The 16,306-nt window shown below is 33.9% G+C and overlaps 1 protein-coding gene across 1 annotated transcript; it reads right to left on the minus strand.

Annotated features, from left to right (window-relative positions):
- Positions 1-3,502: 3,502 nt before the first annotated feature.
- On the minus strand, positions 3,503-13,876 carry LOC136418935 (juvenile hormone esterase-like). The gene is made up of 11 exons (XM_066405141.1): positions 13,771-13,876; positions 6,388-6,519; positions 6,184-6,333; positions 5,545-5,683; positions 4,852-5,046; positions 4,603-4,799; positions 4,372-4,549; positions 4,156-4,319; positions 3,966-4,098; positions 3,793-3,910; positions 3,503-3,736 (listed from the first exon to the last, which is right to left on the minus strand). Exons 1-11 carry the CDS (start codon positions 13,849-13,851, stop codon positions 3,541-3,543), a joined length of 1,683 nt encoding a protein of 560 aa, XP_066261238.1. The 5' UTR covers positions 13,852-13,876; the 3' UTR covers positions 3,503-3,540.
- Positions 13,877-16,306: the final 2,430 nt, after the last annotated feature.

Genomic DNA, 16,306 nt, shown 5'->3' on the forward strand with positions numbered 1-16,306 from the left:
CAGAGAAGCTCCTGATAACATTCTATCCTACAGCGATCTTCAACAAACCTTTCTTCCATGGTGAGAGCCCTGATAAATAAGAAAGAATTTCTCAAGCGAATATTTATTAATCGCGAGAGAATTCGGAGGAACGAGAGACCTCGAGGGCCTTGAGAACTGTATAGCTGGCCACTGAACCCGGTTGAATAGGGGGATTATAAAGGGTAATGTGATGAACATGGCTGCAGAGGTATCAACGATAAAATACAAAAGTGGGCTAGTTACGTAATACTAACTTTTGGCAATTTTCTGCATACTGATGTAAAAGGAAGGAAGAACAACCGATGTGAGATATATTATGAGTGAGATTATAATAGTAGTTAGCATGGTGCCAGTTGTAGCGTTGTGGCATTTTTGATAAAAGCCCAATAAGCCCTACAATTATCTACAAGACCAAAATGTTTCATTGGTAGTGATCTGGACCTGGACTACCTTATAGCGACAGTTTACAGGGGGATAGTGTTAGAGCTTGTGTAGAGGGCTAAATAGTCAATAATCGTTTTAATCTATTAGTTCTATTAATTGTGTTATATATAATAAATTGTGTAAGCCTAGAATTAAATCTGTGATCATCATGTAAGGAACCTCTGTGCTACGTCTATGAACATCACCCATTTTTTTGCCGTTTTACTCATAGGACCAGATGTTGGTATGCATTTTGTTTAAACTAAAAAACAGTTGTGTAATAAACCTTCTCGCCGCCCTTTTGTGCGAACTAGAATTTATACATGTCCACGAAGTTGGTGACAACCGCCCTCTAATAAAACTCCAATTATGTTATTAAAGTTACTTAGACTATGAGGATAGATCTGGGAGAAGTGCCGACAATGACTTCCTAGTTTAGTACTCCTATGTACGCTTACCATTAACTTTAGTATTTAAGCTTTTGTGAAAAGAAAAATCGCTCTCTTTTTGTGCGTCTCCGTCGACTCTTAACTTCGTACTTTGTACGTTACTGGTACGTGAATATTTCACTCACAGTTCCTACATACATTTAATTAGTATACTAGTTAATTTAGTACGGAAAGTTGTTAATCGTTATTTTTCCTTTGCTAAATGGTTCCAAACTACTGTTGAACAATAAACCTTAGTTATAGTTAAAAAGATCTTTGGTTTCTTCTATATGCAATAACACGGTATCTCTGAGACCGTGAACTCAGGGTGTTCCTTCGCAATCATCCAATCCATTGCTAGCTAGACACAACAAGAATTAGGCCATGTTCTGTTTAATCTTGATACCACGAATCCAAGATTAAACAATTTGCCTATCAACATCTGGTTATACGGGTAAAACGGCTAAAAAATGGGTAATGTTCATAAGCGTAGCACAGGAGTTCTTTACATGCTAATCACAGATTTATTTCTATGCTTATGTAGAACACAATTAATCGAACTAACAGATTAAAACGATTATCAGCTATTTAGCCCTCTACACAACTCCTAACAATTAATATAGTCAACAACGTATTATAGTAAAGCCAATTAATACAAAAAGTAACGACAAGGGAGCTAAATATTTTGAACCACAAATTGGCGCAACATTTAACATGGGGAAATAATGGGAATTTTTAATTGTTTAGACTCATAATGCCATCGCAAATCTGGTAATTAAAAAATGAGTTAATGAAATATAGGGGTACAAATAAGTTTCCTCCGTTTGATATCAAAAATTAGGAATTTATCGTGAAAGAACGGTGCATTATATTTTATTTAAAGTATTGTCCATCGCTAGCCACTACTTTTTCCCATCTTTCTGGCGGCATTCGAATACCACGTCGGAAGAACTCTTCATCTTTTGAGGCTATCCATGAATCCGACCCAATCTTTGGCTTGTTCATATGATGCAAAGCGCTGCTCAAACAGAGCATGTGCCATCGACTGGAATAAGTGATAGTCGGATGCGACAAAGTCTGGTGAATATGGCGGGTGGAGTAGGATTTGAGGTATTTGATTTGATATTTAATAGTATGATATTAGTATAGTATAGTATTAGTATAGTTTAGGACTTTCCAATTAAGTATTTCCAAATAGGTTTTGACGGGCACCGCGACATGCGGACGAGCATTATCATGTAGGAGAATAATTTTGTCGTGTCTGGAATAGTAATTGGCGCGTTTTTTTTTGAGTGCTCAGCTCAATCAATCAATTGTGTTCGGTAGAGGGTTCCAGTAATAGTTGTGTTTGGTTTCAGCAACTCATAATATATGACACCAATCTGATCCCACCAAATACACAACATGAGTTTTTTTCCATGAATATTTGGTTTAGTTGTCGATGTTGAAACGTGGCCAGGTGGTCCTCATGATTGTATCTTCTTTGGGTTATCGTGATGGATCCATTTTTCATCGCCAGTGGCTATTCGATGCAAAAAAACCCTTTTTTTATGTCTGGCAATAGTATTTCACTCATGCAAAATCGGCGTTCAACGTCTCTTGGCTTCAATTCATAAGGAATCCAATTTCCAACACTTTTAAACGATGCGAAATTGCTTGTTGAGTCACTTCTAATATAAGTGCAATTTCTTTTTGCGTTTGGGATGAATTTTCCTTCAATAATACTTCCAATTCCGCATTTTCGTACACTTTAGGTCTTCCACTACGTTCTTTGTCTTCCACGTGAAATTCACCGTTTTTAAATGTGTGAAACCACTCGCGACAACTTCTCTCACTTAAAGCAGCCTCGCCATATATTTCTACAAGCAATCGATGCGCTTCAGCTGCAGATTTCTTCAAATTAAAGAAGTACCTAAAAGTTCCCACAATTGACGCTTATTCGGCGCAAAACTTGACATCATTGAACGAAACAAATTATGTGATGCTGATAAGGAGTCACTAATATTTCAAGGTTAGTTCAGGTTAGTTAGTTGTTACTAGATGACCAAACTTACGATAGCACGTTTTACATCTGACAATTTCAAGATTATCTTCTGGTGGGGCCATGTTTTGTCAAACGGCGGAAACTTATTTGTACACCTTATAGTTTAAGCTAAATATTCTAATTACTTTTGAATTTCGCACTAATTTGTGGTTCACAATGAAAGCAATGTGGCGGTTGGACATATTTTACAAATAACCTGTTGATATAACATCATCAATTTTCCAAATACATTTGATATCATTCCATAGTTCATAGAGTTCGACAATTTAGCACTATGTAAATGCATTGTTTAAAATATGGATCCGAAATGGCATTCACAGTGAGACTCATGGAATTTGCCGTAACTGGATAAAATCTGGAGAAGACAGAGGCAAGTCAAAATTTACTTTAGGCACGGATAAACTGACGAGATAGAGTATGTATCTGATGAAAAACCATGGAAATAACTACGGCATCATTCATGCTATTATTTAGTTATTTATTTATTTGGAATATCTAGAAAAATACTTATGCTTTTATTTATACATATAGATAGGTGTAAAAACCTAAACCGTTACTAGTGAAATCAGAATTAGCTTTGAGTTATATTTTCTATGTTTTAGCATCTGGTAATTTTTATGCAGCTTAATATGTAGTCAAAGCTGTTTCGTCTCCATATTTGTTCCAAATAGTTTGATAATACTCCCAATCGTCTTGTTTTGGATTAACTTGCATTACTATAGACTCGTTTAGCGAAAGATAGACAACATCTGATGCATCTGGATCAATTGGACTCCATATCGTGTAGTTTAGTGCGGTGTCATTTACTGGAGTAGGGTTACTGGAATACCACATTGAGTTCCTCATCACAAAATAATATAATTTCTTAAAATTTACCCGTATTTTATAAAATTTGACCATAAGAGAACTATCGTTTCTGATACCTTAACATCTGTAGTTGAGTAGTTATTGGTTGATCTGAAATAATAAGCAGTATCTTCTGCATGGCCAGTGCCTAGAATGTTGCCAAATGTTGCATTACAAAAATCGTTTTATGATTAAAAACCAACCTTCATAAGTTCTGTCACCAGAGGAAGAAACGTTTCCTTGATAACCGAATTCGTAGTAATACACAGGAACGTATTTGGCCATATTAACTGCAGCTTTCCTTATGGGCCTGTTGAACTGGTCTGCAGAAACAAACTGTAAAATTAAGATTTTTTGTTACCTAACACCTTACACCACCAATAATTTCTTTACGTTAATTAATTGTTGTCTATTTGTTGCAATAGCAGTATATTGGAAGTATTTGTACTTAATGTTTGCCCCTGCCAAAATCCTCTTCGTACTCTTCTGAGTAAGACTCCAAGGGGCTAGGAATGCTTGTTCAATGTCGTAAGTCACCAAATATAGATCGAGATAAACTAGAAAGTGTGATGATAAACTAACTTAATGTGTATTATAAGAAATTGTTACATGGAACGCTTCCAGCTGCGACTGCTTCCTGACTGTTGAATCCCATTAAAACTGGAACCGAGTTGAAATTTCCATATGTTAAAGCCTCATCGCTAGGGTTTACATAAACAGCTCCAGCTATATTGGGTTCTAACGTTGGAGCAAAAGGTAGTCCCCTCAGACCGTTGGTAAAATACAACTGTAATAAATTTGCTTTGAGAATTGCTCCCTACAATCTAAAAGAGTACTTACTGCCCATCCATTTACCCAGGATGTTTTTACAAGGGTCTTTAAAGAAACACTTCGAAGTCCGTTGACCAATTCGGTAGTATTAGTAGTGGATATGCCCAGCTCAGTGGCAATTGAATTAGTTATTTGTATAGCTCTGGTATTTAAACTCCATAAATTTAAGGTAGAGCCACTACACATTATAGCCCTATGAAATAGGCCTGAAATTGGTGTTTTATTGTGCGCCATATAGAGACGATGCTGTGCATATACCCTTAGCAAGAGTTGTCTGTATCAATAAATGAACTGACACCGATCCAGCACTTTCCCCGAAAATAGTAACATTATCAGGATTTCCACCAAAATAGGCAATATTATGTTGTACCCATTTCAATGCCAGAAGCTGGTCCTTAATACCCCAGTTTCCAGAGGATGCTTCATCACCGGTGCTGAGAAATCCCAACACCCCTGTAAAGATTTTCATTGAATAATATTAATAAAGCAAAAAAGACAAACTTTTTTGACTACATTTTCTTTGATGTCTCTAAACGACTTAACCAATTTCAGTGATAAAAAAGATTCTGAGAGTTCAATTTGTCGAGTTTTATGTGGGATTTGAATTTTGTAAATTATTTATGTTTTATGTTTTTTATTTTTCAAATAGTAGGTATGGCTAATGGTGTTCAAATTCTTGTTCGAACTGAACTACCATTTTCTACATAAAGTGAAAAAGACTAGAGTAACCTATTTTCATATTTTGAACCGTCTTGTCAAATAACCTTCAAAATAGCGATTTTTTAATGATAATTTTTTGTCCCTTTTTTGAAAGCTATTTTGTTGAGAATCTCCAAAATAGGTTAATCCATTCCGAAGATATTAAATTTTAGATCAGCCCAAAAAGTTTGTTCCACTTGTTTCCAACGACAGCTTTTTTGTAGCTGAGATTGAAGTTGAATTTAATTTTACCTAAACGGTAGTTGAAGGATACGTATACGATGTCTTGCTCCAAAAAAAAATCCGGGCTATAGGAGGAATAATTGCCACTTCCAGTTATAAATGCTCCCCCATAAATCCACACCAGCACTGGAAGACCAGTTGCATTGTACTAAAAAATCAATTCTAATATTACAGAATTTTTTTGTTTTTATTTTATGGCAATTTACGCAAAAGCTAGCAATTAGATTTCTACTTAATTTAGAGTGTTAATTCTTTTTTTTTTTAATGGCCAATAAAATAGAATAGGATGTAAAGTGACATGTAGTAGTATTAGGTTCCATTACCAAATGACTTAATTAAAGAACTTTATGGAGTGGATACTATAATTTCAACCAGTAATACCAGAACTATAATACAAATACTATAATTTCAACCAGAAAATTTCCTTTCAGGAATATCACTAGAATTTAACAGACCCAGTTGCAGAAATTTCGAAAGCATGTAGTGAAATGAAGTTTTACTCCAAAGCTACAATTCGGACAGTACTTATACTGTCCGATTTGTACTGCATAAATTTTTATGTATCTAAAGCATATTGCAGAAAAACTTTTGAAGTTGCCTTTCAGCTTAGGAAATGTTCCTTCATAATTCTAATTACCCGGTACGTACATTAGGAGTATACACATTAATATACAGACAGTCTTCGTCTCCAGAAATATCGCCAATGCCCAGAAAATCGTCACTAGAAAATTGAACACACTCACTTCTCTCCTTTGTTGCATCTAAAGTTCCATTCCAGGGAGAGTTTGGTAGAGGACTCTAAAGGGAATATATAGATTTATCTTGGTGTTTTGATAGCGAATGGTGACTTACAGCAAACCGTAGATCTCCGACTGGGGGTTGACCGAAAGGAATTCCTTTGAAATTGTAGTATGTTACATTTTGCCTAGAAGTAATATTAACTTGACCTAGAATTTTTCCGTCTGGAATTGTTATCTCCACGGTCTAGATGATAAGGAAATATATAAGTATACAGGGTGTCCCGGTTTGATTCGGACAAATTGATATGGAAGATAGAACTCATTATTTTAAGCAAAAATGTTCATATGATCATGGGTCCAATCTCGATCGGTAGCGAAGTTACAAGGTGTTAAAATTTAACAAAAAAAATAGGTTTTTATTTTATTGTGCTGGATTTATCATAGATTGACCCTTCAAATTTTATATGCATATTAGGTAATAGATGCTGCTTAAAACGAGAGTAAATTTCCTCCAATTACTATACAGGGTATTGTATTTTCCAAGGTCTTGGTGCATAAAATCCTTTAAAAAATTTGCTCGTACGCCACTAATGAATTTTTATATATTAACTTCTCCCATCTATTACCTAAATTTTGACTCTCTTAGTTTTTGGTCGAATTCTGTTCCATTTTCTCATAAAATAATGAATTTATAAATTCAGTCAAATCTATAGACATCAAGAAGCTCATATTATTTTGACATTTCATATTAATTTAACTGTCAAAATAATGTTTTTTCACATTCCCTTTGAAAACATTTGATTCCTTTTAACTTTATTCTTTAAAATTTAATTTTTTAATTTAACATGTTTGTAATTGTTTTTTCATAAAAAAAAGAATAATACAAATAATTTAAATTTTAAAGTATAAATTTAAAAAGAATCATATATTTTCAAAGGTAATGTGGTGAAGAAACATTATTTTGATAGTTAAACTAATATGAAATGTCAAAATAGTATGAGTTTCTTGACGTCTGTAGATTTGACTGAATTTATAAATTAATTATTTTATGAGGAAACGGAATAGAATTCGATCAAAAACTAAGAGAGTCAAAATTTAGGCAATAGATGGGAAAAGTTAAAAAATATATAAAAATTCGTCAGTGACGTATGAGCAAATTTTTTTAAAGGATTTTATGCACTAAGACTTCGGAAAATGCAACATCCTGTATAGTATTAGGTGTACAACTTTGCTTCCGCCGTTTTTGAATAGATGTATGTAGCGGTAAGTAATGATCGAAATAAATAACCCCATGTGGGCATGCAGGAGCCTTGGGCACCTGTTAACATAACCTCATAAAAATATTAGTCTATTTGTGTCTTCATCATAAAGTTATTCGCAATTGAAAATGTCAGTGTACGAGCCAAATTCTCGTCATTTGCGGGAGGTTTTACTTTTCTGCTTCAATATGAAGAAATCTGCTGCTGAGGCTCATCGAATGCTCTCAGATACTTATGGGGAAGCCACTATTAGTGAAAGGACATGTCGTGAGTGGTTTCAGCGCTTCAAGAACGGTGATTTTCACGTCGAAGACCAACATAGCGGTGGAAGAAAGAAGGTTTTCCAAGATGCGAACTTGGAAGCATTACTTGACGAAGACTCGTGTCAAAGTCAACAAGAATTGGCACAATCATTGGGAGTGACTCAACAAACAATCTCAAAACGCCTCAAAGACATGGGAATGATTCAGAAGCAAGGATATTGGGTGCCGTACGAGTTGAAACCAAGAGATATTGACAGGCGTCTGTTCGCTTGTGAACAGTTGCTTGCAAGGCAAAGACGGAAGGGATTTCTGCATCGTATTGTGACTGGGGACGAGAAATGGGTTCATTACGATAATCCCAAACGCAAAAAGACTTGGGGATATCCCGGCCATGCTTCCACGTCGACGGCCAAACCGTCTATTCATGGTTCCAAAATCATGCTCTGTATTTGGTGGGATCAACTCGGCGTAATATATTATGAGCTGTTACAACCAACTGAAACAATCACAGGTGCTCTTTATCGAACCCAATTAATGCGTTTGAGCCGAGCATTGAAAAAGAAACGGCTGCAATACAACGAGAGACATGATAAAGTGATTTTGCAGCACGATAATGCTCGACCCCATGTTGCGCAAGTGGTCAAGAAATACTTGGAAACATTGAAATGGGAAGTCCTACCCCACCCGCCATATTCTCCTGACCTAGCTCCTTCTGATTATCACTTGTTTCGATCCATGGCACATGGGCTAGCTGACCAACACTTCCGGTCTTATGAAGAAGTAAGAAATTGGATAGAATCGTGGATCGCTTCAAAAGATGTCCAATTTTTTCAACACGGGATTCGTATGCTGCCCGAAAGATGGGAGAAAGTAGTGGCCAGCGATGGACAATACTTTGGATCCTAAAGGTATAATTAGTTTTTTACAATAAAATCGCGAAATTCGGAAAAAAAACGGCGGAAGCAAAGTTGTACACCTAATAATTGGAAGAAATTTACTCTCGTTTTAAGCAGCACTTATTACTTAATATGTACATAAAATTTGAAGGGTCTATCTGTACTAGGTCCAGCACAATAAAATAAAAACCGATTTTTTTCTTAAATTTTAACTTCCTGTAACTCCGCTACCGATCGAGATCGGATCCATGTTCATATGAACTTTTTTATTTAAAATAATGAGGTTTATCTCCCATATCAATTTGTCCGAAACAAACCGGGACACCCTGTATATACAGGCTGTCCTAGATAAGGATAAACAGCATGGGGATATCGGAAATGGTAATAGATATAAAATTACTTAAATTGGAAAATAGTTGCGCAATTTAAAGTTTATAATCTGTTTTTGTACTAGCTAAATTACGAATGGTTACGAAGATGTCCGGGAAAAAGCGAATTTGCCTGTTTTTGTTTTTTGCAAATAACTCTTATATAGTTATAGTTAGAGAAATGAAAGTTTTACATCATTAAAACATTTTTTTGAGAAATTCTTAACAGTGTTGCCAGTTTTCTTGTTAAGTCCATATTTTTAGAGATAAATTGTTAAAATTTTTATTTGCATATGAGTGCAATATCGAATATTAACATTTTTAAAATCACCATAAAATTCTCTTTTCAGTCATATATTACATTTGGTATTTCTCTCAGAAACTCTATAAGTTAAAGCCATTAAAAATTTTTTTGATAAGTCACATATGATTTTGACTTATAGCGATAGTACACATTAAATAAATAAATGCTATGGAAACGTCAAAAATATTGAAAGTTGTGAAACCTTAAATTTGTTTGGTGTGGATACAATTACGGCTCAAAATTTCTTCTCCAGTGAAGAGAAATTTGATATGTTATCATGCTACATATTATGTCACAGAAACTATATAGACGCTGAACATATGCATGCATTTAAATCAGATCCTAGAAGGATAGCAATCCGGAAAATTTATATTTAGAAGATTGATGTCTAATTTAAAGGAATGTGGTTGATTTAAGCATTTATTTATTAAGTACCATTGTTATAAGTCAAAATCATAACAAATGTATCAAAAAACGTTTTAATGTTTATAGCTCATAGAGTTTTTGATAAAAATATCAAATTTAATATATGGCTGAAAAGAGAATTTTATGACAATTTTAAAAATGTAAATATTTGATATTGCGTCTATGGGAAAATAAAAAAATTTAACAATTTATCTCTAAAAGTAAGGACTTACCAAAAAAACTGGCAACATTGCTAATAAGTTCTCAATAAAATGTCTTAATCATGTATAACTTTCAATCCTCTAACTATAATCGTATAAGAATTATTTGCAAAAAACAAAGACCGCCAAATTCGTTTTTTTTTTCAGATATCTTCGTAACCATTCAGAATTTAACTGGTACAAAAACAAATTATTAATTTGCTTTAAATTCTTCAAGTTTTTCTTAATTTAAGATATTTTGTGACTATTATCGTTTCAGAGATCCCCTTGCTATTCATCCTTATCTGGGACAGACTGTACAGGATGTCTCAAATCAAGGCGCCACTTTGGGGATCTTGGAAACCGTTAAAGATACGAAGAAGTTTCAATTATGGCAAAGTCGTTTATTTTTATACTGAATAAACTGACATTTAAAAATTCGAAAAATTCCGACTGGCTCCCAAGATATACGAAAAAACCGAAGCTCTAATATTTCGTTTTTTGATCTTTCGATGTTGATCCCATAAATATGGGAAAGCGAATGAAAGATTATTAGGGCTTTTATTTCTGATGGAGAAGATGGCATAATCGGACTTTCTTTTTTACGTTTCGTCATTTGCCGACTATCATTAGTTCTTTGGTTTTAATATGAATCTGAATACTTTATTGCAGTTTTCAAATTAAAAAAATGTTAATCCAAAAACAACAAAAGATGATCAATTTTATTTATGTTAATAATAATATTAATTTAATTAAAAATTTAAAACTTATTTTAATTAATAATAATTGAAATAATGAAAGAAAATTATAAAAGGTATTCGAATTGAAAGCCATTCGCCTCGATACATTTTGCACTCAGTTTATGTAATCTTGATATCGCGCGTTGAATAGATCGATAGCGAAGCACTGTTATTTCTCTCATTAAATTCAGTCATAATTCATTAATATTATTTAGAATTTCACGGTATAAACTGTTTTGAAGATATCTCCACAAAAAGTAATTTAGGAAATTCAATTCAGGACTTCTAACAGGCCACTTCAGAAGTCTCAGGTTTCCGATTCTTTGATTTGAAAATATTTTATTCAAATAATGTGTTACTTCTCGCCCATTGTATGGAGAAGCACCGTCATGTTGTCACTATAACTGTGGTAGAATAATCAACGGTTCGTCTTCAAATGGATCCAAAATATGACGTAATATTAGTTCTAAGTTTCTTTTGGATATCAAAGTGCCATTATATATTATAGGGCCAAGAATTCTATTGCGCCACATACCGGCCCAGATAATGACACTCACCCTTCTGGTCTGACTTCTACATTTTGTTTCGGATTTTCAATCGATCAATGATGCTCACATTATGCGTGTTTCGTTTGTCGAGAATGAGTATTCATCGGTCAAATTATATTTGACAAAAAGCTGTTATCTTAAGTAATTTTATTTTGAAGCCAGTGACAAAAATCCAATCTTCTAATGTTGTGTTACCCAGTCTAAGTGCATGGCTTGTGTGGATTTTATATGGTTTCTATTTATTAGAAAGCTAAATTCGCCATATTCTTATTACAGAAATTTGCAATTCCCTTTTGAAATGCTACAGAGACTTTTGCGGGGCATTATTCACTTTTGAAAAAAGTTTTAATCGACAAATGGATATAATGTTTACCACATTGAAAATGTATCACATTTAAAACAAGTTCTTCATGTGGATTTTTTCGACGACTATAATTATTTATGGATTTACTAAAACTTCCAAATTCCATCAAATTTTTATTTTGTTTATAAAAAAAACTTTGATGGGGTCGCTCTCGATTGGGACACTGATTCAAATATTGTTGACTTGCAATTCTAGAATTTCTATTAAAAGAGTAATAAGTTTGTAACATATCATGCTTTTCTCAAATTGAAAATTTCGAAAATATCATTTTTCATTGGTTAAAGTGAAAAAATTAGTGAAAATAGAATTCTTTTGACAAATTAGTCATTATAATTTAGCGTGTTTTGTTTCACGGCCACCTAAGCCCTAATAATCCATTATTTGCTTTGCAATATTTATGGGAATAACTTCAGAAGGAAGTAAAATTGAAATATTAGAGCCTCGGTTTTTTTCGTATATCTTTGGAATCAGTCGGAATTTTTCGGATTTTTAAACAGTATTTTATTCAGCGTAAAAATACGCAACTTTGCCATAGTTTAAACGTCTTCATATATCTAACGATTTCCGAGATCCCCATAGTGGCTCCTTGATTTAAGACAACCTGTACACTAAGTGACTTAAAAACCCGAACACCAAGTAAAAATGTTCCCATTTGAATAATATTCCGTACAAATGTCAGAGGGGACAAAGTAAGTAAATAATTAAAGTATCAAGTAAATTGGATAATTTTAATTCATTAATTGCGGTTTTTATAATTAATAATTTTCGCAACGATTTCTTACACATTCATTAATGCGCACAGGCATACTCCTAATGAAGTGGATAATATCCTCCTGGAGTATTTCATTTCAGGCAACTTCTATTTCGTGTCAAAATGCTGTGAAGGTTTGAGGAGGCGGCTGTAAAGTTTGCAATATCCTGCTGATAATGTCCCACGTGTGTTTAGTTGGAGATTAATTTGAAAATCTTGAAGGCCAAGGCAGCAGTTCAATTTGGACTTGTTAAAAGTACTCGAACGGTACCCTTGCCTTGTGTACTCGGGCATTACCCTATTAAAAGATAGGATTTTAGAGGGTTCTTAAATATGGAACCAAATAAGGTTCCACTGTTCCGATGTGCGATCATATTACCTCTAATAAAGACTAGGGGTGAAGTTCTAGGCAATGGCACTCCACACTATAACACCAACAATATTATAAACGTGCCTCTCGACAAAAAAATGTGGATCTCGTCGTTCTGCACTACCTTTTAACTCTTGTTCGATGGCCATGCTTGCCCAAATAGGACCTGGATTTGTCGCTGAAGATTATTGCGATCCACTTCCCACTCCAGGCTAATCGTTTTCTATTGCACCCAAGTCGATTTTGTTTGTGCTCCGGAGTTAAAGGTAAGATAAATTGTGATCGGGATAAAAATAGACCAAAACTTCTGATTTGCCGGTATACATTTCGCATTCCAATAATTCTGTCGTGTTCTGCAAACCACTGATTTGCAATTTCTCTAGTGATAGAGAATCTATCCCGTATAGCCAACAATTTTAGAGGACGATCTTAAAGTGGTGTCCTGCAAACTCGTCCGGTACCCTTGGCTCTTTGTGTCCGACGTTCCTCAATTCATGCCTGACAACATCTGATCATAGTATCTACATTCCTGTTACTGTAGCCACCTTGTCTTGAAATGAAAGTCTGGCTTCCCGTAAGCCAACAATCTTTTCCTTATCAAACTCACTCAAATGTCGATAATTTACATTTCTTCGTATTCTTGGCATTGTAAACACTATCTAAAGTTTATAGAAGGTACTGTCTTCGAACAATAAATGTACTGTGGCATCAAAATTTAGGTTTTCTATCCTTCATAAAAATATTTGGAAAAAAAAATACCCAAAATATACAGGCCCATAAGACTAAAAATGTAATCACATCTTTTTTGTGATATCACAAATGTTTGTACAAAATATTATCGAAATCGAAACATTTTTACTAGGTGTATGGGTTTTTATATCACATAGTATATTTTCATATTTAGGATTTTGAGAAAATTGGAAACAATAGAAAAACGTGTCATTTTTTCCTTGTTCTATTTAAAACTTAAGCAATTTTCTAATTTTATCGAAAACCTATACTAGAGGAATTATCAAATATGCAGTACCTCTGTTAAGCATTCACCCACTGCCTGGAACATCACCAGAATAAAAATTGTTGAACAACGTAATGTGAACTTTTTCTCCATTTTGCAGTCTTTTACGTACTGTAACCAAATCTACTGCGACACTAAAATATATATAACTTTATCTCTGTATTAATATTATCTCTTATTTGTAATAATCTCTGGAAAACTTTAAGTTTCTTTTGTCCTTTTGTCTTTTAGGGCTTACCATTTATTAGTGTTGTTTTATTTGCTTTGAGGAAGACTTATGGCAATAATAAAGAGTGATCTTAAAAAAATATCTCGAATAGGCATTAAAGTGTCAAAGACTTGTCCTAGATAAATTCATCTGTAATCTGTTGTTAGTCAGATGTTTGATATTAATTAGCACATTATTTAATTGATAGCTTCTGTATACGGTCCTCCGCCTACCGTGAGATTTTTTTATATAATCGCCCGGTATATTTTGATACAAACTTCATAAGTCAAATGATTTCCACACGAGCCCAAGTTTGAAATATTGAAAAAAATATTTTAAGAGAGTATTTTTGAGGTCAAAATAAGACTATTTCTTCCTATAAACCCGTGTCCTAAATTGCACCCTTTTGGAGCTTGAGCCATCGAAAGTTGGCCGAAAAAAATTTATTATGTCAAATTGTGACTATACTTACCAATTAAATCTCATGAAAATTTGCAAGTTTTTTTATACGCTCTATTCATTTTTTGTTTCAAAAATTATGTAAACCTAATTTCAGAAAGGTTGAAGGAGGGTCTACACTTTGCATGTTGCACATTTTATGTTTCAACTGGGAAACTCAAAATTGAACTATCATCATATAAGAAAAATTCTAAAATTTTGATGTCTTGTGATTTTTTAATATAATTAACCGTTTGTAAAAAACTCTTATTGAACGAAAGGATAGTGTTATCAAAATGATAAACTGAAACATTTGGTAGGCTGTGACTGCTGTGACTTCCTCTTATTTATTCTTCTTTTTTAACATTTTTTCTTTAGTTTTTTAGTATTTGTAATTATTGTTGACACTTTGATTTTATTGCAACTTTTCACCCTGTTTTCGTTCCTCCAAAACGTTAATTCGTTAGCGCAGTTTATATTTTTCTTTTTTAACATTAAAATGAAAAATGAACCACATTCATTCGAGCATCTCATTGACATACATTATAGTTATGGTCTGGCTAATGGTAGTGCACTTGAAGCTCGAACATTGTATGCACTAAGATTTCCTAACTACCGCCTCCACAATTGTCGAAGTTTGACAAATTCTTATCAGCACCTGCAGGAATATGGCAGATTTTAAACTTTAAGGGATAGTGGTGGAAAACTTCGAGACACTCGCAACTTAATGACAAAGAAACAGATTAATTTAAAAAAAAAAACAGAAAACATTATTAATGAATATCCTATTTTAAGCACTAAGCAAATAGCACGAAATTTGAATGTTTATCTATCAACTGTCTGGCGTTTTTGTAGAGTTAAGTTTTCATTCCAAGAAAACTTCTTTTAAAAAAAAAATTATTTATTTAAAAAATAATAATAATAATTACAATTGTTGGCAAAACTTTGTACTCGATGTACTAGCAACTAGACTAACTGATGATTATGACAATAATAATAATCCTATGCTGAATACCTGACATTATATAATAAAAAGATGCTGAAGGTGCTGAATTCTGGAGCGTGTTATGGTTTTTGTTTATACACGTGGTACATGTGTTATGGGTTCCTATGGGAAATGACCATATAATTGTAGGAACACAGTTTACATCCGTATTATATCCAACACGTTCAAGGTTTGTTTTCTCAAGATTTTCCACAGCGCTTGCAATTCGCGAGGTGAGTATATCGGAAGTGCACGAGGGATCCTAATTTTTTTATCTCAGATTCTTTTCAATGACGAAGCTCATTTTACCCGTGATAGCATTGGGAATTGTTATAATACATATTTATAATTTATAATAATACATATTTGGCCACTGGAAAATCCGCATGTGACAAGACAATCCCATCATTAGGAACAGTTCAGTCTAAAAGTATGGACAGGAATTGTTGGAGATGAACTAATTGATCCTTTCTTTCCACAAATTTTAAATAGTGACACATACCTTCCACTTTTTATAACGATTTGTCCGGTTTATTGGGCAATGTGTCTTTAAACAATCGAAAAAAATGCGGTTTATGCATAATGGCACCCCTTTCCTCCCATTGAATAACAGTGCGCCATCATTTAAATTTATTGTTTCCAAATCGCTGAGATTGGTAGAGCAAATCCATTAAATTAGCCCTCACGTTGCCCGGATTGCATTCTACTGGACTTTTTTGTGGGGATATCTAAGAAACTCAGTTTACAATGCAGGGTCAGTTGGTACAAGTTCTCCGTCAATGCCTCATTGATGCCTTCCAATTTGTAAGAAACACTCCTGGAATTTTAGAATCTGTACGACAATCTATGCGAAGAAGAATAGATGGTTGTACCGCAGCAAGGGAGGGGGCATTTCCCACACTTGCTATAAACAATTA

This window comes from Euwallacea similis, chromosome 2 (assembly GCF_039881205.1).
Source record: "Euwallacea similis isolate ESF13 chromosome 2, ESF131.1, whole genome shotgun sequence".
Taxonomy (NCBI): Eukaryota; Metazoa; Arthropoda; class Insecta; order Coleoptera; family Curculionidae; genus Euwallacea; species Euwallacea similis.

What these genes read in the sequence shown, in the direction of transcription:
- LOC136418935 (XM_066405141.1), bottom strand. Translation starts at nt 13,851, where the DNA reads ATGGAGAAAAAGTTCACATTACGTTGTTCAACAATTTTTATTCTGGTG. An exon ending in CCTGGGTAAATGGATGGGCA is followed by an intron (nt 4,550 to 4,602) that starts GTAAGTACTCTT and finishes AATTTATTACAG; the next exon opens with TTGTATTTTACCAACGGTCT. An exon ending in ATAGACAACAATTAATTAAC is followed by an intron (nt 4,099 to 4,155) that starts GTAAAGAAATTA and finishes TTAATTTTACAG; the next exon opens with TTTGTTTCTGCAGACCAGTT.